The sequence below is a fragment of the Tetrao urogallus genome (assembly GCF_951394365.1).
Source record: "Tetrao urogallus genome assembly, chromosome: 1".
Taxonomy (NCBI): Eukaryota; Metazoa; Chordata; class Aves; order Galliformes; family Phasianidae; genus Tetrao; species Tetrao urogallus.
In genome coordinates, this window is record NC_136813.1 from 56,844,908 (window position 1) to 56,870,680 (window position 25,773).

The 25,773-nt window shown below is 38.1% G+C and overlaps 1 protein-coding gene across 1 annotated transcript in view; it reads left to right on the plus strand.

Moving 5' to 3' along the window:
* The window catches only part of COL4A1 (collagen type IV alpha 1 chain), a gene marked incomplete at both ends in the record, with an annotated part of 109,986 nt that overhangs the window by 72,905 nt on the left and 11,308 nt on the right, over positions 1–25,773 (plus strand). Inside the window, 24 exons of the mRNA XM_079549305.1 lie at positions 596–631; positions 1,651–1,815; positions 4,063–4,158; positions 5,061–5,144; positions 6,255–6,325; positions 8,324–8,515; positions 9,345–9,513; positions 9,879–9,971; positions 10,070–10,174; positions 12,054–12,151; positions 12,461–12,611; positions 12,940–13,053; positions 13,476–13,643; positions 14,201–14,290; positions 15,580–15,732; positions 17,373–17,471; positions 17,570–17,659; positions 18,571–18,710; positions 19,625–19,755; positions 19,855–19,931; positions 20,646–20,744; positions 21,266–21,316; positions 23,191–23,376; positions 24,038–24,171. Of these exons, the coding sequence (XP_079405431.1) occupies positions 596–631; positions 1,651–1,815; positions 4,063–4,158; positions 5,061–5,144; positions 6,255–6,325; positions 8,324–8,515; positions 9,345–9,513; positions 9,879–9,971; positions 10,070–10,174; positions 12,054–12,151; positions 12,461–12,611; positions 12,940–13,053; positions 13,476–13,643; positions 14,201–14,290; positions 15,580–15,732; positions 17,373–17,471; positions 17,570–17,659; positions 18,571–18,710; positions 19,625–19,755; positions 19,855–19,931; positions 20,646–20,744; positions 21,266–21,316; positions 23,191–23,376; positions 24,038–24,171 (2,792 nt within the window). The remainder of the gene's footprint in view (positions 1–595; positions 632–1,650; positions 1,816–4,062; positions 4,159–5,060; positions 5,145–6,254; positions 6,326–8,323; positions 8,516–9,344; positions 9,514–9,878; positions 9,972–10,069; positions 10,175–12,053; positions 12,152–12,460; positions 12,612–12,939; positions 13,054–13,475; positions 13,644–14,200; positions 14,291–15,579; positions 15,733–17,372; positions 17,472–17,569; positions 17,660–18,570; positions 18,711–19,624; positions 19,756–19,854; positions 19,932–20,645; positions 20,745–21,265; positions 21,317–23,190; positions 23,377–24,037; positions 24,172–25,773) is intronic.

Sequence of the window (25,773 nt, forward strand, 5' to 3'; positions counted from 1 at the left end):
TTGACTTGTCTTTTTGACTGCTTTTCCTTTCATGTTAAAGGAAATTAAAATCCCACTGTCTGTAAGCTTAGGTGCTATATAATATATAATATCTATCTATCTATATATATAATATCTATCTATATAATAGCAGAATGTTCCAGTCATTTATCTACTCTTTTTCCAAGCTATTACATTTTGCTGTAGTTTCTGTCATGCTTCTTCTCATCGTAAATAAGACTGCACTTGATTAACAGTTTGGAAGAGGTTAAAATGTCGTCTGGGTTTATGGAGGTTAAATAAACCAGTGTGATTATTTAACAAATACAGAAATCAATAAGAAATCAATACAAGCATAAGGATTCCTATAATAGATTTTAATCTTAAAATTGATTTGCATAGTTTGCAATATTCCTCAGTAGATAGGGAAAAATTGAGCATTCCTATTTTTTTCACACAACCTTTTCACTAAGTGTTCTGTTTGGAGACGTCTGTGGGTTATTTAACATAACCTTTGATTCAGAGAGTACATATTACTTAAATAATATATGCTAGAAGTTCACTTGTGTTGGCATTGCTGTCTTGGTTGCCTAATTGAAAATGTCCCTTTTTAAAGGTTTCCCTGGTGCACAAGGGATCCCAGGAATTCCAGGTATGAATATATGGCCACTGATTCGTTCACTTTTTTCTTGTCCTTCTTGGGTGGAGAGTTCTGAAAGGCGGTCTTCTCAGCTGCCTCCAGCATGACTTACGTGGTACCCAGGTCACAGCCTTTCTGAGGGCCTAATCTCACCCTAGACTTTTTCCTTGGATTGCTTTTCTGGTATGTCTGAAGTGATACAGCCTCGCTCTTTTTGTAGGGCTCTGGCAACTCTTAGTAGTGACATAAGTATGAAATTCTTGTGAACCAGGGTTGGATAGTTGCCAAAATTCCTCACAGTTTAGGGAAGAGATGCTATATACCATAGGCTGTAGTAATCCCTAAAGAAAAATGGTGGCTCTTCATCTGTCATTACCCTTTTGAAGTTAAGATTTACATTAATATAGATCTATATATAGATTTGTATATCTCCCTGCATTGTAGCCGAAGATTAAAAATAGTTTTGTAATCAAGTCTAATGATCAGTTGCTAATAAACTCATTAAAGTAGAAAGACCTATATGTCTGTACAATTTTTTTCTGTCTGTTTAGCTGCTTGCCTTCTTTGGCTGCTGTTTATTTATTGTTCCTACATGCAGTTTTGGTTTTAGCACTCCTGAAAATCTGCTAGCCTGATTGAGTATTTATTTACTGAAATTCTTACAGATTATGTCCACTTCCAGATGTGTTCAAGATTTGAGTTATTACGGGATAAGGAAGAATTTAATGGTTTCTTAATGTAATAACTAAATGAATTCCTTTATCAGCACCTTTTCCCAGCCATCAAACGATGGTTAAATTAAATCTCAGAAAGTCGCTTTTTCCATTGTTTGCTCAGGAACTTAATGGAAGGGAATTATTTTTTGTATGCCCTGAATTTTTTGTAAATCATCAAATATAAAAGTACAGCACCACTTTATTTTGCACTAGGATTTTCCCATTTCTCTCTGAAACCCAATGGAAGCTAATGTGTTGATCGTGTTATTCTTTTTACTTGCAACTTTTTTCACCTGTATTTTACTTTGCTCAAAGGTCGACCAGTTCCAGACATGGTAGGATCACCTGGTGTCCCTGGCCAGAGAGGTGAAAAGGGTGAAAAGGGTTCTCCGGGATTCCCTATACCTGGACCTCCTGGAAGAGATGGTTTCCCAGGCCCGCCTGGGTTGCCTGGCCCACCAGGTCCTCCAGGTGTAACAGGTAAATAAAGCTGCTTTTCGTTGTGAAGTCTCAGTAATGCACACTGCCTGGTCATGATAAAGGAGAAAAGATTATAAAAGCTGTAATCGGGATGCATTTATATCTTGGAAGAAGCATGTATGAGTTGTTAATGGATTGAGTTAAAAAAACAAAACAAAACCAGATACTAATGTTGTTCTTAGCATAAAAGATGCTGATCATGTATCACGGTTTACAAGTCTGCAGTACCAATATATGTAACACAGTCTGAACACATACAAGGACTTCATACTGAAGTCCACAATCTTTTCAACTTCTTAGAAGTTTTCATTGTAAAATGAAATTATCTTACAAGAGAATGAGGTTAACACTTACCTTATAGGGGTAAATGAAGTGCTAGTAACGATGGGACAAATATATACAAATAGTACTTATAGTAAGACAGCATGTTATATAGCTATGTGTAATTAGCTGATTAATTTAGCTGATAAAGCATTTTTAGATGGGAAGATAAAGTATTTAACTAAACTAGATATTGCACAAGAAGTCCATTTTTGATAGTACGTATCAGTCAACGTCAAACATAATTTAAATAAAGAAGCATGTATGTTAGGGTTATTTGTTATGCACGGTTATATTAATAGTTTATTTAGCAAATACCAGATTTAGATGTTTCCAGTTTCTTCCTAGTTTTGTGTTTTATGATTCTATTACTGTATTTGTCATAAATGTACTTTCTGTGAACCCTAGGCCATCTCTGCCTTTAAAGAGTATTGCAAACAAATTGTTTCAACACAAAATATTTATATTTAACCATTCATATGTTTTTTGGTTCCTCACAATGTTCATTTGAATTTTGCATTGTGTAATTGTAAATTAAAGTGTTTGAAGTTATTTAACTAAAGAGCAATAATATACAAAAAAATAAGAGCACTAAGATAGGTAATAGAAAATACAAAATATTGAAAGTAATACTCTGTTTGTACAGTTTTAGGTAAATGCTACAAATAAACTTGTCTTTTCTATGTGGTTTGGCTGTAAATCTTAAAATATGAATTACCTTTTTTACATACAGAATGAGAGGAAAAGTAGTGTTTTACTTACAGTTCTCTAGCAGATTACAAAATATTTACAGATGACAGGGGTCAGGTGAAACTTTAAATGGCGTGTGCAGATGGCATGTTTATTTTATGCAGCCTTTGATTCTTTTGTGTAACATCCAATAGATTTTATTAGAAAGTTAAAAGCTACATAGTGCCTTTCCAAAATTGTGATTTTGGTAAATTTTTTAAAGGTTAAATACGAAATAGAAGATGATAACCTCATTACAGTAGATTAAATAGTCTTAAACTATTGAAAAAAACATTATTCTTCATGGAATTCCTAGACCAGAAGTGTCTGCCAATGAACCAGTACAAAATGCAACCCTTAATGTAGGGAATTAAATAGCAAATTCTCACCTTGTCCCTTATATTAACAAGAACAATTCCCATTTTTTTATTAAACATATTTCTCTCATTGCTTAATTTTGCTTCTTCCCCAGACACTTCTTCAGCTTTCTTCAGATGTGTAATGGGAAAAAATAATTTCTTCCTTGCATCTAGCTGTTGTTTCCCAAACTTCACTCAAACTTTTTGTCTACTGACTTTGGCCAAAATGACATTAGTTTTTGTTAGGTCAGAACCTATGTCATAACATCAAATAGAATAAGCTCAATTTGTATTCCTATATCATTTGCTGAATCTTCTCATTTTTTACCTATTTCAGTTCCTAGTATACTTAGTTTCACATTTTCAGAAGGATTTTTCAGTGTAAAGAAGTTAAACAAATGTTAACAATCTGCTCTTGACCTAGAAAGTTTACTGTATTTCTAGGTTAGATATAAAATTCTTACATAAAAAACATTCTTCAGAACACCAACATTCTTCATTTCCTTCAAGGTTAAAAGATAATTTTTTTCATCCAAAGCACTTCTCATAGCCAAGTTTACAATAAAAATAAGTTTTCTGTGAAATTTGTTTTTGACCTTGTTATGGCAGAACAATCTTTTATTTATGTAATTCGATGGGTTTCTTAAGTGGTCTGTCTGGAATCAGAAGAAAGAATTCCAGTTAGTTTTCCAAATTAGAAGACAGAAACAGAAAAATGAAAGGCTATCCTGATTTATGACTTCTCACAGATACGTTTAACTGAGACATTCATAACTGCAGCCCTATAATAGAAACTTGCATTTGCCAAACAATCATCTCTATTGCATTTCAATTACAGATGGAATTGATCAATGTCAGCAGGGGCAACCTGGTGCACCGGGTATACCTGGACCTCCAGGGCAACATGGATTTCCAGGAGAGATGGGAGAGAAAGGTAATATTATTTCAAGTGAAAGTACAGTTTCTTCCTATTGCTTTGTATGCTGTGGCTTGGATATGTCAAGGTGTTGATCGACTCAACGTGATTCAGGGAAACGGTACTTAATTTAGGTACAGAAACAGTCCATGAATGTGCAAGGTGCTGGGTGGGTCTCTGGTGAGTAAAAGAAAGACATTCTCTATTGAGTTGGTTGACACAGACTTCACTTATGTTTCGCTTAGCCTACACATTGCTAGGAAGAAAAAAGGGTTGAGTACAGACTCATTAAGTACAAATTGAGCTGTTCACAGCAATTTAAAGTATGACTTCTGAAGAAGAATTTGAGAAAGGAAGATGAGCTGGCAAAGGAAATGGTTTATGAATCATTACCTTGGCTATAATTGAATCTAAAATTGCTACACTTGTAGGACTACTGTCAACTATGTGTTTTAGCAGTATCAACTAAATGGACATGTACAATAAATGAGCTACGATCATTTACATAATGGTTCCTAATTTCATTCTGCAGACTTTTTTTTCTAAAACTGCAAAATTCCAGTGGCTGTAGTTTCTTCTTTTTCCACTTTAGTTTTTTCCTATCTTCTATACCTTGTATATTTATATTCCTTTTGATCCTCTTCAGTTTGATCCCTTCTAACTTTCCTGTTAAATATTATCTATAGGATAATATGTAAGCTGATTTTCATTCTATTCCTTCAGAAGTTTTAAAGGCTTTTGAATACCAATTTACTGATAAATTCTCTTCAAAGAGAATTCGAAAAGTAGTTAGAAATAGCACATTTATTTTTATTCTTCCAACACGTAGTGTATTAAATTGACATTTGCCACTGGATTCTGCCTGCTGCAGCTGCCTTAAATCTTGTCATTGTTATTCATTACATTTTTTTTTTTTCCAGGTGAAAAAGGTGAAACCTGTGCCTTGTGTGATAAAGTAGGACCTCCTGGACTTCCAGGACCACAAGGACTACCAGGTCCAGCAGGTAAAAAAACATTGACTACCTGAAAATTAACTGCCAAGACTAAAATCTGAGAGCATGGTATATACTATGATAGATTATTTTTTCTCCTGTTAATCAAATTGCTTGAGAAACTAATGGGAAAACAACAACAAAAAAGGAATATTTTTATTTTTGGCCTGATTCTTAACTCCCACTGAAACTGACAAGAGCTACTGAGGAAGCAGAAGCTGCCCACAGTGGAGCATCTTTGCAAACTGTGATCCAAATTGTGAAAGTGAAAAATATGGGAAACACTTGCTCTATATACTCAGGCATGGCAGTAGCTCACATATAAAGTTCCCAATTCTAGCATCAAATAGTGTGGCCAAAAAGATATGAATTATCAGCTACCATATCAGAGAAATGCCACGTATTGAAGATACGGAGATATTGAAGAGGACAGGCTCCAGCACTGACCCCTGGAGAACACCACTCGTGACCAGTCGCCAGCTGGATTTAACTCCATTCACCAGCACTCTCTGGGCCCGGCTCTCCAGTCAATTCCTTATCCAGCCAAGGGTGTACCTGTCCAAGCCATGGGCTGCCAGCTTCTGCAGAATACTGTGGGAGACAGTGTCAAAGGCTTTGCTGAAGTCTAAGTAGACTACATCAACAGCCTTTCCCTTTCTCCGCCATACTGGTCACTAGATCATAGAACGAGATCAGGTTGGTCAAGCAGGACCTGCCCTTCGTGAACCCATGCTGGCTAGGCCTGATCCCCCGGTTGTCCTGCACATGCCATGTGATATCTTTCAAGACAATCTGCTCCATAACCTTCCGTGGCACCGAGGTCAGGATAACAGGCCTGTAGTTCCCTGGGTCCTCCTTACAACCCTTCTCGTAGATGGGAGTTGCGCTGGCAAGCCTCCAGTCTGAAGTTTGCCCGGTAGGTCAGATGACCCATCAACTTCTGAGCGTGTGAATGAAGACACATGGAACATATTAGCACATGAACGTGGACAACTTCACTGACTTTAGCAGAGTTCCATTTGTTAATTAGACACTTTGTAAGAGTCAGAAAGGTTTCACATTCAACAAGTCATTTGTAAAAGAATGTAATAAATGGAATTATATTTTTGTGTCTTTGATAAGGTTTTCCGGGGCAGTCAGGTTTCAAGGGAGACAGAGGCTTACCTGGACTTGATGGCCTTCCAGGCGTGCCCGTAAGTAACACCTTAGCAAATGCTATTTCTGTATTTTCTGTTATACGATCAAGAATATTCAGTATTTGTGTAATAGTTCTGTTTAAAAATAGACCAGGACAGTGATATAATAAAATGAAGGAACTGGATATACCTTGCAAAATAAACTAAGAAGCAGTGCTGTCTAGCTGTGAGAAGAAAAAACAGCTATCAGAAATGGGTTAAATTTCTGTGCTTACCCATCAGATAATCTCAGCAGTGTAGCTGGGTAAAAAGTAGGATTTCATATGAACTAGCTGCATGTCTTCACAGACCTTCCCTTGTAGCAGTGTATCTATCCAGTAACTCTTTGCTATTGTGTGCATAATATATTGAGGGAGTGCCATCTAGTGTAGTATAAGCAGTTAGTCAATGTTAGCATGCAGTATACTTGAACAGTTTGTGTGTTCTATGTGCCATGTATTCTATGAAACCTAGTTAATGAGACTACAATTTTGTTGATGCAGCGTAACAAAGCTCTCTGTGAATTAGGCTGGATATCAGAATCAGAACAGTTCTAATCATAGCACATGCCTAAAAAAGCAGCACTCTTAGATGAACAGTGTACTAGCAAATAATATTTGATCTTGTCAGAGATCATTTGAGATTCCCTGCATACACTGTGATATGCTGTGAAGACCAACTTAAGCGTACATGCTCCACTAGCATAAGTTAGATTTTGACACCATTCCTAATGTAAGTAGATTGAGTTTTCCAGAGTCTTTGAAGATTTTTTTTTCCCCAAAAAAGCTGTTTTCTTGTTCCATTTTGGCAACATATGAGTAGCTTCTCAGTGACTTTCACATGTACTAACTTTAATGCACACTGGAATTAACCAAGCTTCCTCTCTGTCACTAGTGGGGAGAGATATGTACCTTAATAAAGATAAATCAAACCTCATGTACAAATTCCTTGCTCAGGGAATCTGTTTCTTGCTCTTAAGTATGAATAAATGCTAGATACCTGTATTTAGATAGTAACAGTTAACTGGATGGATTCTGTTCTCTGTTTCCATCATGATAAACGGGATGGAAGTACTCAGAGACTGAATTTACTATAATGTAAATAGGCCTATGAAAGAAAGAGGTGAGAAAAATAAAAGAAGAAAAATATGCAAGAGACAAACAATAAAAGGTACCTTAGTATATTTAAACTTCTTTTATGTCTTGCATTTGTTCTCAGCACATATTTACCATATCTTTACATATTCCTTTTCTTGCCTCTGAAGTTCTGTGAATGTCTTTCATCAGAAATGGACTGGTTATATTTCTGAATGCCTTTAAGCTTGTTTTGGTCTGCAAAATTCAGTCAGATGGTGATCCAGTGTACAGTTTGTCTGAGAAAAACTATTACACAGAGACCAGCATTGCTAGCTCACATTGTTCAAATCCATGGCAGAGCATCAGTGTCTGATTCTGGAACCACTAAACCTAATGGAAAGATTATCTTTGACTTTATTCTAGTTTAGGCTTAAGTGGAAGGTACACATAAGACAAAGTCTGGGTTCAATACTTGTTCAGTTTCACTTAGAAACAGAATGTTCCAATGAAAAAAGTGCATACAAGTCCTAGACTATATGTAGTGAAAGACTGAAATTCTGGAAATCATATATGTGTATTTCTATATAGATAATTTTTTTCCCTGGAGTTCTTGCAAAACTTCTTCTGAACATGTGCATAGTATTCTAAACCCCAGCAAACATGGATGTCAATTGTACACAATAAATGAATGCTGGTAATCATGTGAAATGTGTATTTTCATCAGTTAAGTGTCATAAAGGGCTTTCAGTCTTGTTAGTCTTAGCTCTTCTGCAAATAGCACTTGAATTTTATACAAATATTCTCATTTGACCTCTTTGGTTGAGAACCAAATTGTTCTTTTGGTTTGTATCCACTCTTTAATTTCTGAAGGTCTGTTTTCTTTTTTATCACTTGAAGAGTTGATAGGCAACTGATGACATTTGAATTTATGAAATTTCAGGGGCCTCCAGGCGCTCCAGGACTCATTGGCCGCCCTGGCGCAAAAGGAGAACCAGGAGATTTTACATATGATTCCATCCTGAAAGGTGAGAAGGGAGATCCTGGTTTCCCAGGACAACCAGGTATTCCTGGAAGAGAAGGAACACCAGGAAAAGACGGATTGCCAGGTCCTCAAGGTCCAAAAGGAGCATCGGTATGTGTGTTTTTCTATGCTTACACGTCCTTACACGTGTCCTGCTGCATGATTCTTTATTTTTGCATCCTGTCCTATATATGTTTTATGTTTGTTGGCCTTATGCTTTGTTCCATGTCTTGTCTTTTACTCAAGTATTTCATTCCTTCTTGAAAGATTCTGTTTTCCCTAGAGCTGGCAAAGAATAGGGCCCTTCAACAACAGAGTATTTTAGAGTTTGATTTTGACCTCTCTCTGAATATGTCATACAAGTATGTAATTCAGCTCAGACATACCCAAATTATTTGACTTCCTGTTTTCTGGACTAAGAGCAGGGTTAATTCCCTCACAAAGTTGTGGATGTAAACAGTATTTTCGACCCTTTTCCTCTTTCTCATATCTTTATAATAAGAACTAGATGGAATGATTTAACTCATATCTGGAGAATATTGAAGGAATGCACTTGTCCAAGTAGTGATCATTAATACAAGATTCAGCTCTGTTGCAGTATACTTATCTTTTGTAGAAACTAATATTTTTAAGTCTTTCCATGCTAGAGAGCTGGCATGGATGTGGATCTGCAGCTCAGATTTGTTCCAAGATCCACAATTAAGAAAGCAGCCTAAACGGTCCATTCATCTGCACTGCACACTAGGGGTGATTTCCATGTGCTGGCCTACATGAACCCAGTTATTTTCCATGGTGTTCAGTGATAAAGAATTGACCTTCTTTGGTGTTACGAATAAGGATGCTGTGCTAGAGCCAAGTTAAAAAATATTAACACAGATAGAAGAATGTATTCTACCTTGCCAGTTAGGCAAAACCTTCATTTATACTTTCCAAAAATTAGGGTACAGCTGGCTTGAAAGGAGAACGTGGTCCCCCTGGCCAACCTGGATTCCCTGGAGTACGTGGCGAAAGAGGTTTACCTGGCCCTCCTGGGATAGGCACTGCAGGGCTACCTGGTGACAAAGGAGACAGAGGTTTTGCTGGAACCCCAGGTTTACCTGGTCTTCCAGGTAATGCTATAGTATGTTCTTTTAAAACAATTAATAATGTAAAAAAATGTCCTTTAAGCGAGCATCAATGAAATTTAAGATGGAAAACAAGCCTAATTTAGACCAATGGAACAGTATTTTATTTCAGCAGCTCACTTGTACATTTTTGAGTTCAGTTTTCTTTTTTTTTCAGCTAGGCCAAACAGGATGGTGTAAGCTCATCTTAAACCTAATTCATTGTAGTTTTCTATGAACTTCCTGTAATAAACTTGATAAAATGTGGGTTGTAATGGCATAGAGAGACTAACACTGCTAGCTAGATGGATTGAACTTCTCTATTTAGTTTAATCTCTTCCCATATTTAATATATGTCTTTACATTTACAGGAGCAAAGGGTGAAGCAGGACGAACTGTACCACTCCCTGGGCCTCCTGGGGCAGATGGCCTTCCTGGACCACCTGGTTTCCCTGGACCCCAAGGTACAGCATCCTTTTAATCTTTGTCCGATTATTACAATGGTTTTGTTTTCAGGAAACTAACATTTGTATTAACATTTTTCTTGTTTACACTTCTGAAGGTGACAAAGGGAATCCTGGGCTTCCAGGGAGACCTGGCCTGCCAGGAGAAAAAGGTGCTGTTGGGCAGCCAGGTATAGGGTTTCCTGGACCTCCAGGACCCAAAGGTAAGACAAAGTTATCTATCTGTGATCTATCAGAGCTGGTGTAACTGCAGTGTGGACAGAGGACTACAGTCATCCAGTCATGGCTACACGGAAGGATTTGGGAGGTGTAGCAGAAGAACTTCCCTTATGAAACTCCAGAATAACCACAATAAGGATATTCCAAGGCACACCTGCTTTGTGCAGTGATGTAGTGCAGATACAAGCAGTGTCAACACTACTGCCAGAACAGAAAGCAATACAGTGCATGTTACAATGCAATACCTGAGGTTTCTGAGAGATGAGATGGCCTTTTTGAAAAAATGAGGCTCAGCTTAGTTTGGTAAAAAAGAAAACAAAACCAAACATGTTGACATAATAATGACTTTTTTGGACCAGCACTAGCACCTCTGTTGCATCCCAGATGGATGTGAGTGACTTGGTCAAAATACAGGCATATCTAGATAAAATTAGGCTTCCTTGAATGGCCATTGTCAGGGTATGTGCGTAGAAGAGAGTCTAAATGTTTGTATTCTCATTTAGGATTTTCAGGAAATATATTTTATAATGCTGCAGCTCCTCATTCTGCTCTAGATGACTGATCTTTCAACAGACACCTCAACTCCTAGACCCTTTTGTCTTCATTATTATTCCATTTACTGAGATTCTCCACACAACAAACTGGGAGGGTCAGAAAGACTTTTAGAAAAGAAAAGGCAGATCTACCTGTGAAGACCTCTAGTTCATCCAAAACTGCCATGACATTGAACAGAAGAGTTTCATAGCATCCAGAAAAGAATTGCTGCATGCTCTTCGATGCCAATGAGAATGAAATGATATGTAAAACACTCTTCTTTCAAATACTCTTCCTCCAATATTCTTCCTTCAATGCAACTCTGCCCCATGACTTTCCCGGGGCTTGGCTTAAAGGTGGAATTTTGTACTCCCTCAGATCTTTACGTAGGAAAGGAGCTTCAGTTCAATTTACTGAATGTGTGGTGGTATTGAGCAAGGATTACCTTTAAGTGGTCTGCAGAACAGTGTCTGTATTCTTTCTGGCATTCGGAAGACACAGCCCATGGGCCAGCTGTGGAATAGAAAAATGTGTGACCCACAAAGATATGTATAGGACATGTTAGGCTACATATACTGATCAGAAGGTGCTGACTCCAAGATGGCTTCTGTTGTGTATCCTTCAGTCTTAAATCTCACATATTGAGTCATTGTTCTGCTTACAGAGTAGCAAAATTGCTTCTGACAGGTTCTTGATGATACCAGACTAAGTATTCACAGGTAGGTCAGTAGTTGTATAAAGAAAAAAGAATGGAACTCATCCAGCTGGTGAAGGGGCTCTCTGGCTGTGCAGCACTTCTTTTAGGAAAGCAGCCTAGGTCCAAGAGATGCTCTCCCTTCAGTGGCTGGCCCTTATACAAGTCCAGGATGGCTCCACCCTGGGTCTTGTCATGCAGGGATCACAGGTGCAAACAATATGCCTGTGTGGGCCAGCCACACTCCTTCACCAAGTGCTCAATCAACAGTTCAAGCTCTGACCGAACAGTTCCCCTACAGTTGCCCTCTCTGAAGAAGGCTTTTGGAATACAGCTTTTCAGACAGGATGTTTCTCAATAATGCTAACCCACAAGGGTTTAAGAGCACTTAGAATTTATTTCTTTGTGGCATGAAGCTCAGTGTTTAAATCTATGTTCACAGAATCACAAAGTGCCCTCTGTTGAGAACACTGACGTTTGGATGCTGGCATCCCTAGAAATTTGATATATAAGCGACTACACAGACCTTTTAAGCATGACCCTCTGAGGGCACGAGTAGTTCAGTTAGAGGTGTGAAGAAACAATAGGGAATAATTACAGGGACAGGTAGTAATAATATGAGCTTTCTTTTGCAGGTTTTCCAGGTCAGCCTGGCTCACCTGGTCTGCCAGGAACTCCTGGAACCCCTGGCCTGGATGGTTTTCCAGGCACACCAGGTTTACAAGGTCAAAAAGTAAGTGTCTGCTGCTGATGCTGTTTTCTGTGACTGTTCATATGAACAGGACTCTGAGCAAATATCCTGCTTTTTTTTTTAAAAAAAAAAAAAAAAAAAAGGCAAAACTGTCCTGTATCTTGTGTTTCTTCTCACTGTACAGGCAAAAGAAGAAAGTAGATAAATGCTTGATGTTAACTCTGAATGGCTTGTGTTTATCCCCTGAAGTCATGTGTAGTGTTATTTTTCTGAATAGTTTAAATGCATTCATTGAATCAGTTCTTGTTTTTTTATGTATTGATTCCTAATCTGTCGTGTTTTTATGGCTAGGGTGAACCTGGAGTGGGTCTCCCTGGTCCTAAAGGATTACCAGGCACCCCAGGCCCAGCTGGCATCCCTGGAGAAAAAGGAAATCCAGGGCTGCCTGGCTTACGAGGTGAACAAGGATTCCCGGGTGTACCTGGACAACAAGGATTCAGAGGTAATATTGTCAGAAAAATAAAATACAGTTCTGTATTTCTTTTTTTATAGTTACTCCTCTGTAGAAGCAGCAAAAAGCCACTTAAATCCTACTGGCTTCCCAAGTTGTTTTCATTTTTTCTTTCTCTCTCCTCCTTTTCACCTACCACAACTACTAGCAAATGGCAAGCACCAAAAAGCAACCCTTTCCCTGAGCCCAGGCAGAAGGTATTAAAGTCTGAAATTTGGCCAAGTTTTCCAATTTGGAAACTTGTTGGCCAAGTCCAGCATTCTGTCCAACATTCTCAGCAAACAAGGTCTCAAGGACTCTGGTCTCTCTCTCCCAACAGGAGATCCAGGCCTCCCTGGATTACAAGGTTTGCCAGGCCCCCAAGGCTCACCGGGAGTGGGCCCACCAGGATTGCCAGGGCCCGCTGGGCAGCCAGGACCCGAAGGACCACCAGGTAAGAGAAAAATGCTCCCATGCTGATGATTGGAAGAGCTTTTGTTTGTTTGTTTGTTTGTTTTGCATAAATCAGTGTTGATATTTGACACTGCTTTGCAATGAACTGCTTTGCAATATAAGATCTGTGATGGGGCCACGAGGAGCATGGCAGAAGACCTCATCCATCCGCTCTATAAAGCAGAGCAAAGTCTGAGAAAATGCCTGTCGTTTTGTTCAGTCTCCTCAAGTTGCTGTGGCTAATACATACAGGATTGAGGCTGCAGGCAGGAAACGAGCAGTATTTCTGTTCTTTTGATGTAAATAGAGAAACTGACTTCAACTCTTCATTCAGAAATTTCTGGGGACATTCTTGGGTATGCTTGTCAACTATGTTCCCTGTTTTCTTCTAAAGACTAATCCCATGTCATTTGTTTTTCATAGGATTTCCTGGAATAAAAGGAGAAAGGGGCTTCCCTGGTATCCCAGGTCTAGATAGGCCAGGACCAAAAGGCGATAAAGGTAGCCAGGGCCAGCCTGGAGTACCAGGGTCTGTGGGGTTACCTGGCCTGCCAGGTCCACAAGGATCTGTTGGACTGAAAGGATCAGCAGGTAAACATATTTACTTCTGGGAAGTAATCTACCTTGGAAACTGGTGTCTTCAACAACTGTTTTATTAAGTCCTGTTAGCATGCCCCTTCCCTCAATTAGGAATTGATCCATCAAAGAACCTGAGCTTGGGGAAAACGTATGGGTTGCTATCGACAAAGCTTTTCTGTAGATGTGTAGCTTTAACCTCGTATTGAAATCTTTTGGTGGATGAAATACAGCTATCTGCAGGAATGAGGCTTTAATCTGCAGTAATGAAAGATGATTAGTCAGTGATAGAATGTAGTTTTAATAAAGCTTTTGTTGATGACAACACTGTTTTACTATATTCAGAAGTTTTAACAATCTGTCAGGAACCTATTACAAATAGTTTTATTCTGGTTTTTGTAACGCTATTTTACTGTTGCTTTCTCTGTCATGCTACTTTAGATTAGATCATCCTTTCTGCAGCATTTTTCCTTGAGTAATCCCTAATATAACTGGGAGTAAATCATTCCACTTCTCGTATTTCTTTACAGTGCTTGCTTCTTCTGTTATTCACTCTTTCACTTTGGTTTCAGGAGCCAAAGGAGAAATGGGAGTTATGGGAACTCCCGGGTTGCCAGGGACTCCTGGACCAATTGGAGATCGAGGGTTGCCTGGTGAAAAAGGTAAGACAGAGATTTTCTCAAAATTTTCTAGAATATTTTAAAATCAACTTTTTTCTCTGAAGCTGAAGACAAGTCTGAAAATAACCAAATACAGGGGAACCTCGAGAGTTCACTCACGAGATGGCTGCCGCATGGCATGAAATTTTGCAAAGTTGTATGGGAGGGTCATGGGCACAGTGGGACCCTGATCAAGCTTTTGATCAAGTCGATGCGAGGCCGTTGCAGCTGCTGTCTTGGGCTGCACCCTTGATGCCAAGCCACGACCTTTGTGGTGGTTGTTTTCAGTGCAACCCACACGGGTCTATACTTCCTGGCTCAAGATCTTAGCAGTGTTACTTAGGAAGTCCCGATTGCTATTGTTACGTGCCCTAGGAATTCCACCCCAACTCTTGAAACCCTTCTATGATCAACTGAAGGTCATGAGTTCGATCCTCAACATGAGGCACCAATTGTTGTCCCCCGTTTTGAAGGTTCAGTCTGCCTAGGACTAGCAAAAAGGCTATTGCGACACTGACACCAATATGAGGATGCAGCAAATGGCGTTTATTGCAACTACACAGCGGTTTATATGCCCTACCTGCTTCATCTATGCCCCTAAAGCATGTGTCATATATCCATCACAGAGCAGGGGAGGTCCTGATGCTTCACATCCTGATACCCCGTTTATGCCTACTACAACATATGTTTGGCCTAAGGAATGTTTTATGTCATGTAACATCCCTGTAAGCTAGAAATGGTATAATCTAGAAAGCCATAACCTAGGAACAGTCATGTATTTGGGCACTGAGACAAGATTTCTGGTCTGTTCTTCAACAACATAAGGACTGGCTAGGTAAGAGCATGCTATGGGTATTTCTCCCAGAAAAATGCTGTGTTTTAAGTTATAAATAGACAGCAGGAGGGACTTAATTCAATCCTTCAATTGGTACCCTATTTTTAAATTCTTAGCCATCTCTAGTGTTTGTCAACCCTGCACATAGTAGGGGGGTAAAAATTAGATGATCATTTTGGTCCTTTTCAAGCCAGGCCATTCTATGATTCTATGATTCTTAAGCTTCTATCGCCATTGTTTTGAGAGAGTCTAAAACTAATGGCTGTGAAGTAGGAAAAAATACCACTTTTTTTTCAGTAGAGATATTGTGAAGTCCTTGCATTAAAAAAATCTGCATCTGAGATAGGTGTTCCAGAGCATGTTAGCCCATGCTCAAGGTCTGAATAAATAGCTGTTCTTGTCTACTACATATCTCTGCAAAATTTTATACTCCACTATAATGTTCTGTGCTTTACAGGCAGCCAAGGTTTGAAAGGCGTGGTTGGACCACAGGGTGATCCAGGTGTCAAAGGGGATAAAGGTGAAGCTGGTCTTCCGGGAATACCTGGAAGCATGGACACCATGGATATGGTTAGTCTCAAAGGACAAAAAGGAGATCCTGGAGAAAAAGGTAACTTCTGTCTCTAATTAGGTACAGTTAGAGCAGTGGTACTTTGAGTTTAGTTGTATCTTAGCTTTAGATAACAGGTTTTAAAACAAGGTTTAAGAATTTCACACAGAAAATGCAAATCTTTTTCTAGCATCCTCAACTCCATAGAAATAAAGACTAAACACAGACAGAGAGAGTTTTGGTTGGATGGAAGAAACTAGAGCTTGTTTAAAGAGTAAAGCATGTCTTTCATGTAAATAATAGAAACAGCGTTGCTTTAAAGACCACCTGATAGCAACCTGAGAGATGGAAGGGAGCTACAGAGATAATGTAATCTTTCCTTCGACCAAATCTTTAACATTTCATCATTTTTTTCTGAAGTAATTACAATTCTTACCCTTTCTGAATTCTTCCCAACTTGGCTGCATCCCTGTTGCAGTGCACTGTGCTGAAACAACTGAAGTAATTCAACTCAGGTCCTGTTGGAAGGAAATTTACCTTATTTGATGCTTATTTGATTTAGTTACTGACTTGGTTTGTGATTAGCTATAATCCTTAATCATTTTTTCCTTGACTACTACTTACCTTTTTGGAATACTCCTTGCAAAAAATGTAGTGTATTGAACTTTTAAAATTTCATGATGATTATTTCCTATCTGTTCTCCAACTCTTCAAAACCTTTTCACAGCTAATCCTCTCTTCTTTTCATGCCTATCCAGTGTGATGAAATATACAGACTACCCTAATAAATTCTCTGTTGGGCTCAGGACAGAGCCCTTGAGACTCGTTTCCAGTTTCACAGTGAATAACTATACTTTGCTATATTTAAACTGTGAGTACGGAAGAGTTTCCCAGTCTAGCTATCTGTTCTCTCCATGTCTGTCTACTCATCAAAGTGAGACCTGTGTCCTGTCTGAGACTCAAAGAAACATAGGATGGGAATGGACAGCTTGAACAGCCTAGTGTCAGAAACTGCGAGGAAGGGCAGGGGCAAGTGTGGAGTGCATCTGCTTCTACACTGAGATGCAGCTTCTGACAGCATTTTTGTATTTAGTGAGGCTCTTAGCCTGTAACAGTTTCACTTGGGTATCTTTCTCTCATTTGCTCCTGATCTTGGTACAGTTGTTGGTTGTGAAAAACTAATTTTAAACGAATCTACATAGGTTGTTTTTTCATTACTTTCTTTTCTGCTGTAGGTCTGTAGGTTGATTGGTTGATAGTTTTATTTCCTTTCCAGAAATCAATATCAGACACAGTGGTTACATGTGTATAAAGAAGTTTATAACGTTAAAGGTATTTTACCATTAGGCAGAACTAAGGAAACTGGACATTTCTGCCTGTGAACTGGTTGCTCACAAATACCTGCTTAGACAGCAGAACAGCCAAATCAAATAATTTTTGTTAATACCTTTTATTGTCTGGCACATAAAAAATAACTCATTAACTCTCTCAACAGTTTGCAGTCTTCTCTCAACACTGGTTTGACTGGAGAGTTGGGTTTTAATCAGGTGTGACCCTGTTGTAGAATGTACATGATGCTTGAATACGTTCATTCCCTTGATCAGAAGAAAGAAGCAACAATGACAAAAATTTACTAGAAGGACCATTATATGTCATGACATATTTGCTAAAAATCATCTGTTTGTCTTCTTGGTGTCTAGGGGACCTTGGGCTACCAGGAGAAAAAGGGTTACGTGGGGAATATGGAGAACCAGGAATTCCAGGAAGGGATGGTGAACCTGGTACTCCGGGACAACCAGGTATGCCTAAAGCTAGCAATAGATTGTTAAAGGTTGTTAAATAAAGTACTGTAAATGATGTTCACTAATGGAACTCTTAATTTCTCTGCTCTCCTTAGGACCAAAAGGAGATCAGGGTCCCCCAGGGTACCCAGGAGATCCAGGAATTCCAGGACAAAAAGGATCAGTTGGTGAAATGGGTTTGCCAGGTACTGACTGCTAAGAATTTTTTTTTTTTTTCCTTAAGTTAATCTGGAACTTTATGAGAAGCCTATATAGAGTGTTAGTTGATGTGGATCTACTGAACAGAGAAAGTATTTGCAGTGCCTGAACTGTAGGCGCTGGAGATGTTGCTTTTTCAGTCCTCTTCCTGGCATACAAATAATTCTCATTCAGTGGCTTCTTAAGTTTCTATGTGTAAGTCCTTTAACTGGGTAGTAAATGGTACTTTGTGCTCTGAAAAGAAGGGGCATATGGAGTATTTATGCTTTTGTTGCAAGTGGGCAGTTTTTCAAGTGGTATCTGTCTGTCTGTCTCTCTGTCTCTGCTAGCATGTGAACTGCTTTAAGCTTCTAGTGTATTTTCCCCCTTCTAAAAAGTTCAGTGAGTTCCAGTGTACTGAACACTATTTACAAACTGCAGTGTTTTGGGGTTGTCGTGATGGAAAGGATTTGTAAAGAACAGAGTGAAGAATAAACTTGGTCTCAACAAGGAAACTTTATCTCCATTCAGATGGCCTTCTGCCTATCTAGGAAATCAAAGATAGAAAACAGAAATGGTGGAGGGACACAGGAAAATCTGCTACAGCAAAGTCTCTTTGTTACTCTTGTCCTGTTAGATATGAATCAAAGCAACACAAACTTTTTTTTCAAATCATATTATTATCAATAGCTCTGTTTTCTACTAACCCAAGATTAGAACTTATCTTATCAGGAGAGTTTATCTTTCCATAAAAAGTCCCCTTAAGGTGATGGATCTCAGAATTGAACTTACTAGCTACTGTAATTAGATATACTTTTTTTCTAGCTCTGATAATTTTAGGCATAGCTGAAAAAGTCTTGTCAATACTGCTAAGGTGCCACTAGCTCTCATACATGCATTTTTCCTTTTCTCTTGCTAGGAACACCTGGAGAAAAGGGTCTGCCTGGAATACCAGGCTCACCAGGCACACCAGGGTTCCCTGGGCAAAAAGGTGAAAAAGGAGACAAAGGAGCAGCAGGTTTTCCTGGAATTGGCTTTCCAGGATCTCCTGGTGAGAAGGTATTCACTTACACCCCTAAGGCTTCAATTATCTTGTTTCTGCTGACTAACTCATTTTAAAAGATGCCTTTGGCCTTTAAGCTATTTTGTTGTATGTTCTATTATGCTCATTTAAATACCTGATGAAAAACTTGAATATATGCAGATTTAGAGGAATTCTATTTGATGGGACCACTACTTTCAGAGTTTTCATTTATTCTATCTCTCCAGAATAAGCTAAATTTACATTGCTAGAAATGTGGAGGAGGGAAAGAACTTTTAAAAACACTGAGGAAATAAATTTTTAAAAGGCTTCTTACAGACAGATCAAATAGGGATGCTGAAGTATTTTTTCTATACTTTTACAAAGATATTGGGAAGCTGAAAAAAGCTGTAAAAATGCTCAGATAATACAGAAAACAGCACTGTATTACTACAGTCTGTAAAGTTAATTTCACTTATAATAGTATTCTAATAGGATTCTCATTTGTTTCACCTTGCTTTTTCTAGTTACACAATGACAGTAATCCTGAATTTATAAGTAAAAATTGTAAAAATAAAGCTTACTAATCTGGCAGTAAATTTACTGAAGTCTTAAAAAAGACTTTTTTTTTTTTTTTTTTTTTTTTTTAAGATGATTAAGTGTAATCAGCAAGTTATAAGACTGATTTGGAAAAACCTTTGTAAAATCCATCACAAAAATGCATGGAAGAATGCTCGTATTCATGCGCAGCTATTAAGCAATTGCTAAAAAATCAATGTTTCTGACAGTGGAATTTAATGCTAAATTTAATCTTATATTACTTTGTTTCTGAATGGAAAAAGAGTGAAATTCTTTTTAATCCAGTATCTAAGAGTGAGTGATGTCTACCACTGCGAGCAGAAAATGTTGTTTATGAATTAATGTGCGGTATTTATAATGTTGCTACTTCTAGGGAGAACCAGGAAGAACAGGTAGTCCAGGCTTATCTGGAGACAAAGGTGAAAAGGGTAATGCAGGAATTCCAGGAATGCCGGGTTCTCCAGGTCCTAAAGGATCCCCTGGCATGGCAGGATTTCCAGGCAAGTTTTGAATGCTTTGATAAAACAGAAATTGCAGCGAAACAAATATTTTCAGTCTTGGTTTCAGCATATGAACCCACGTTTTCTTGCTTTCTTTAGGGAGCCCAGGCCTCCATGGAGCAAAGGGTGAAAAAGGACTTCCTGGCTTAAGTGGCATCCCAGGTTTAAAAGGAGAACCAGGTAGAGGAGAACTATAAAACATAAAATGCTCCTTAAAGTATTATTCACCTCCAAGCAGTAGCTAAAATAAATACTGTGGCCTTCTATGTTCATTCTGGCTCAGATATTTCCTGTTATATTTGTTCATTTCATGGAGGAATACACACGGTGCTATTTCCCAGGTAAATCTGAGTCAATGTAGCACTGTTGGCTGTTAATACTGTTTGTGGAAAGGATTTTACTACCTTCTGCAAGACTAGTTATTGCTATAATCATTAGTTACATTTGTTTTGAGTGTATTTAAAAACAATAAATGGGCCCAAACCTGAATCACCATGTTGAGCATCATTACAAAGACAAAGAGCATAACTTCATTGTTGTCAGAAGTGTAGCAATGTTTTTGAACTTGGCGCCTACTGTTCTTAGTTTGGTGACCATAGGATACACCACCTCATTGAATGTGGGCCATGTGATTCACAAGTCTTTGCAGGACTTCCTACACAAAACTCTCTGGGATTCACTGAAATTATCTATGTGGAACTCAGAGTAGTTGAGCCCTGACTTGTGCTGACTTAATTCAGAAATAACTTCAGAGAAAAGTTACACTTCGGTCATCATACGTTATCTCTGATCTTTGTGGGAAGAGAAGAATAAGTTAATCTTTCATTTAGAGAGAAAAGTGTGTAAAAACAAGTCTGATTCACAGGTAAAATGAAAATGGCAATGGTTTTTCAGGTGAACCTGGTGTTCCTGGTCCTGCTGGTTCCATTGGTCAGAAGGGTGAACCAGGCTATGATGGGATTCCAGGCACAGCTGGTGCAAAGGGTGAACAAGGTACTGTGATTGTCATGTTATGCTTATGTGTCACAAAAATGCACAAACTGGCTAAGCAAGAGTAGCTGAGAGAAGAATGTGCTGGTTTTGAGATACTTTTTCCTTAACCTGGAACCTAGAAAAATGGAATTATTATGAATTAGTACTGCAAACTACTGACTATCATTCCTCTGTAAAGCTGGTGATACTGATGAGCAACTGTGTTTAATTGGTGTAATTGTGAACGATTCTTTTTCACAAAAACTAGCATTACTTTAAAAAATTGTTATGTTTTGGAATTAGTTTCCCTTTGCAAGTCAGCTGGGAAATAATGTATTGTCTTCCCTTAGAGTAGAATTTTCAGACAGGATCCATTGTGCTAGATGCACTCCAATCATGTAACAAAGATGGCCTATGCCGTGAAGAACTTTTGTATAAACTATTTATTTAGATTTAATGTTTGTTGAATAGAGTTTTGTTCATTACAGCTCAAGTGTAATTGCTGTCCTATCTTCTCATCTTCTGCTGCCCCTGTATTCCAGGTGTTCCAGGTAGAGGACTTCCAGGATTTCCAGGTGCAAAGGGTGATAAAGGTAAAACACTTCTTTGAGCAAGTGGCCAACCTCCCTCCCAACTTTCTATATACATAATTCTGTCATTCAGACATACTTGTTACTTCATTATTTTACATGCTATACCTTTTCAGAGCAGGCAGAAACTCAGAGGCTCAAATACTAATTTCTGTTACAGTGGCAGCATCTTGGACATGAGTTAGATATGCCCTAAAATAGGTAATTACTCATAGTGTGGAATTTACTGCAAGCTGTGCTGTGATGAGGTAATATAAATAACTCCTGTATTTGTGTGCTGTGTTTTTTATTCCAATTATTTCTGTTTTCCTACTAATTTTGTAAGAATTGAGGTCTGGTAAGAACCTTTGCACTAGACAGCTTAAGATAAGTTCGTGGTCAAGATACCACGGTCATTTATCTTCCTTGAGTCTGTTGTGCAGCCTTGATACAATCATATTTATTGCTAAAATAGATATTCTCTCTAGCTCAGTAGAGCACTTCTAAACTATGTACAGGAGCATGGTGCAGAGGTGCCAAAAATCAGAGACCAAATGAGGTCTTACTGAAAACTATCATTATCTGAACTCAAAGCTTACTACCTTGAGTATAGGCACGTCGTTACCACAATTTGAAGACCACTTCTGGTTTTCACAGAATGTGTCAGTACATTGAGCTGCAAGATTGGCTCGATCAGTTTGAGTCAGTACTTGTTCAAAGTGTCTGTATGCACCATGTTCCACTTACGAAATAAGTATGTCCTAGAAACTAGACTGCAATAGATACGGTACTGAAGCTCCATCAGACTGTCGCTGCTTAAGAAAAAGCGTTGAATACAATTAAAGGATTTTCAATTTTGAAAGTGCAGAAAATAAAAAAGATTCAGCTAGTTTCCATCTATAAAATCTGTGTCATGACAGATTCAGGAGAATTCACATTAGCTTGAAACATCACTGTCTTATGTAATTCATCCTGTAAGTAGAGGATACTTATGTAGATCATCAATAGTGATGAACCATCACTTTAGAACATTGTATTTACCATCTTGGAGAAAATAACAGTCAGTCTGATTGCTCTTGCATTAAGGACTTATTTTAATAAGGAAATTTTCTAGTCTCAGCTCAGTAAGGCATGTAAGATGCTAGACTATGAAATCACTTTTCCCATCCTGCCCATTTTGGGCATTTTGCCAACACAGTTCATTTAAAAACACCTAGTCTTAGAGTAAGTAGAAATCCAACTGATATCATTTGTGTTCCAAAAGTATTGTAGTTCCAAAAAGCAAGTCTCTCTTCTGTTTAGGCAAGGAGCTGGGGAAGTATTCTTTATGCCTTTTATTTCTCTTATTATTATGCTTTGTACTAGCTATTCTATATCTTTTTCTTCAATCGTGATCTAAAATTCAACTAAATTGCAAATATTTAGCATTTGTACAATCTTGAAAGTAAGTACTAAGTTTTATCTGGATCATAGTAAGCATATTCCCTTTCTCTCCAATAGCAAGTTCTTTAGTGCTTATTGAAGTAAAGCATTAATTACTTGCATGTGACAATAATAATTGTAATGAAATAAGGATTCAAGAGGTTTTCTTCCTCGTGGAAGGGCTGACAGAGATATTAAAGGTTCATCTGTTTTTATAGTGAATGCAAATATCCCAGTGGTCAGTTTAGCTAACAAAAGATATTTTGGTTAACCTACTCTATTTTCTCATTTCATATCAATGATATAGAGAATAATACACTTTTCCTGAAGTTATGCATTTTTTATACGAATATATAAAGGCAAGGTTAATATTTTCTTGAGAAATAAAGCTTATTATAAGAAGATAATAAAGGAGAACATTTCATTGACTGTGATCTTTTCTCTAATCAAATTTTGGGTTTCTATTCAACTTTTAGGTGCGAAAGGCGAAGTGGGTTTCCCAGGATCCCCAGGAATCCCAGGGATTCCAGGCTTAAAAGGAGAACAAGGGTATGCTGGCCCACCAGGCCCTAAAGGCAACCAAGGTCTTCCTGGACTACCAGGAAGTGCAATTGAGGGCCCTAAAGGAGACAGAGGACCCCAAGGCCAACCTGGCCTACCAGGTAATTCTTCGTCTTAATGTTAATCTATTGCTGTTAATCAATTTTCCCACTAATTAATTTTTTTTTTATCCTCTTCTCAGAAACCAAGGAACAGCTATCCTTCATAAGCAGTTTGAGATTCTGTCATAGGTCAGACAGATTTGATGTCCTCAGGCTGTTAGCTTTTTCCAGAAATTCTTCTGACATTCAGAAGATTGCCTCTCATTTCCGTCTGTTTCCCTCTAGGCTTTATTTACTCATTTGGGGCAGCCACAGCTGTATGTTCCTCTGTCCTGGAGTGTTAATCTTTTTAAAAATTGCCAGTGTGGCCTTACCATAACAAGCACTCTGTGCTGGAGGTTAAGGAGGAGAGCAGAGTAGAGCTGAAATACATTTCTAGCACATTTATACCTGAGAATCTACAGTATGTTTTTCTGCTCATATAGAACTCTGTACATTATTGTCTATGAATCAGACATAACAGATGATAGGTGCCCAATCAGATGGATAATTGTGCACACCTCTGCAACAGATTCTCCTGCATATTTTCTTGAAATACTGTTGATGAAATTCTACCTTTCTGCATTTTGAGCCAGCTCGAACTCCGGAAGGTACTGCCCTGTACTTGCTTGTACGGAGCAAATTTTGCCATTAAATATTTTCCTTTTCCTCTGGTCTGTAGGTTTACCAGGTCCGACAGGGCCACCAGGACCTCCAGGTCTGAAAGGGGCTAAAGGAGAGCAGGGGAGTGATGGCTGGCCTGGAACTCCTGGAGGTCCAGGAGATAAAGGCGATCCAGGTTTCCAGGGACTGCCAGTAAGTAACTTTCAGCACACTATCCAGACTTGCAGAAACCTGGTTCTTATAATTAATGAGTATATTAATCACAGATGTCTCATGTTCATAATAATGATACTTTACGCTCAAAATGACTTTGGACTTAGTGCTGGCAATGTAAAGTCAGTTTCAAAATGTGGGATCTTGGTTATTTGTCTTTGAGAGCATCATTTTATGATATGTGCTCTAAGCATAGTATATATCAAATTAGCATTCCAGTATACTTTTCCTTCAAATTGTTAAATTTGGGAATTCTAAAGTTTTTTGCAGTCTGATAATCCACTTCAAGACTGTTTTTTAAGAATGAGAAATGGCAAAGAATTTTGATTGCATGTCTTTGATCAGAACAAAATGCTTTAGTGTCCTTCAGCCACAATGCTCAGCATCAGTTCGTCAGTCCAATTTGAAATGCACCAATGAGACTTATTTCAATACTAAACTTCCTCTTGTGGAGCTTAAGACGAGTTTCTGATGTCTTCATCCTTTTCCATGTGACTACCCAGATTAGGTATCAGATTAAATCACTTGTAGATGTCTGCTCGTACTTGGAAACCTAAATTAAAGGTTTATTAAACTAAAGGAAATTAAGCTAAATAATGAGTGAGTGATACAACCAATCTGAAAAGCCTATCCAAAAAAAGGAAATGCAGAAGTCAGATCCTGAAATGCAAACCCCATTATAAATTAATCCATTTTACAATTGTAAACTAAAACAGAAGCTATTAAGAAGCTCCAGATTTTACTGAGAATGTCTGACTCTTGATTCATTGTCTTCTCAATGAATGGAAGCATTTCTGATTTGTGCTGCAGAAGTCTCCGTAATGATGCAAAGCAAGGGCCATTTCTTTAAAAAATTCTATATACTGTGGTTATATGGCTACAAGAAACCAGGTAACTTGGCATTATGAATGCCTCCCTTACCACTCAAAGGGTAGGATTTCTTTCATTTAACTTAGGAATCCTTACTGTTGACATTCATTTTTGAGACAGTCATCTCTTCTTCCCTTATAGTCAGTGAAAACATTAGGGAACCATTTTTCTTACCTTAACATAAACATCTAACCTGCATTAGATGATGTGTATCTATTCTACTGCTATTGTAAAATGAGATGAATCAGTGTTATTTTTCACTGAGTACTTAAGTCACACCTCCAACTTCTGATTGGTAGTTTACTTAGAAAAGGGATTTTGTTTCTTTCCTCTATATGTGTTCTACATTATATTATAGAGGGGACTGTCATTACTGTGTTGCTTCAGACTTGGGTTAGCAATTAGTTGGGGAAAAACTCTAAGCTGTATTTAAAAGCGTCTTGCAAGTGAGCTGCAATAGATGAAAGAAGCAAAGCATGTTGGCAGTTAGGTAAGTAGCTATTTACAGTATCTTCTGAAACACGGGCTTGGTTTTCCTTGAAGTGAAGCTATTATAAACTTGTCATTAATTTCAGTGGGGCAGTTTGTAACAGTGAAGGCTAGAGGAAGATTTCATATTGTTTAAAAAGTTCTTTAGTGTTTTGGCCCTATTGAAAAGTGAAAACCTGAAAAGGTTTATAAATTTTTAAGTACATTTAATTTCATTCCATG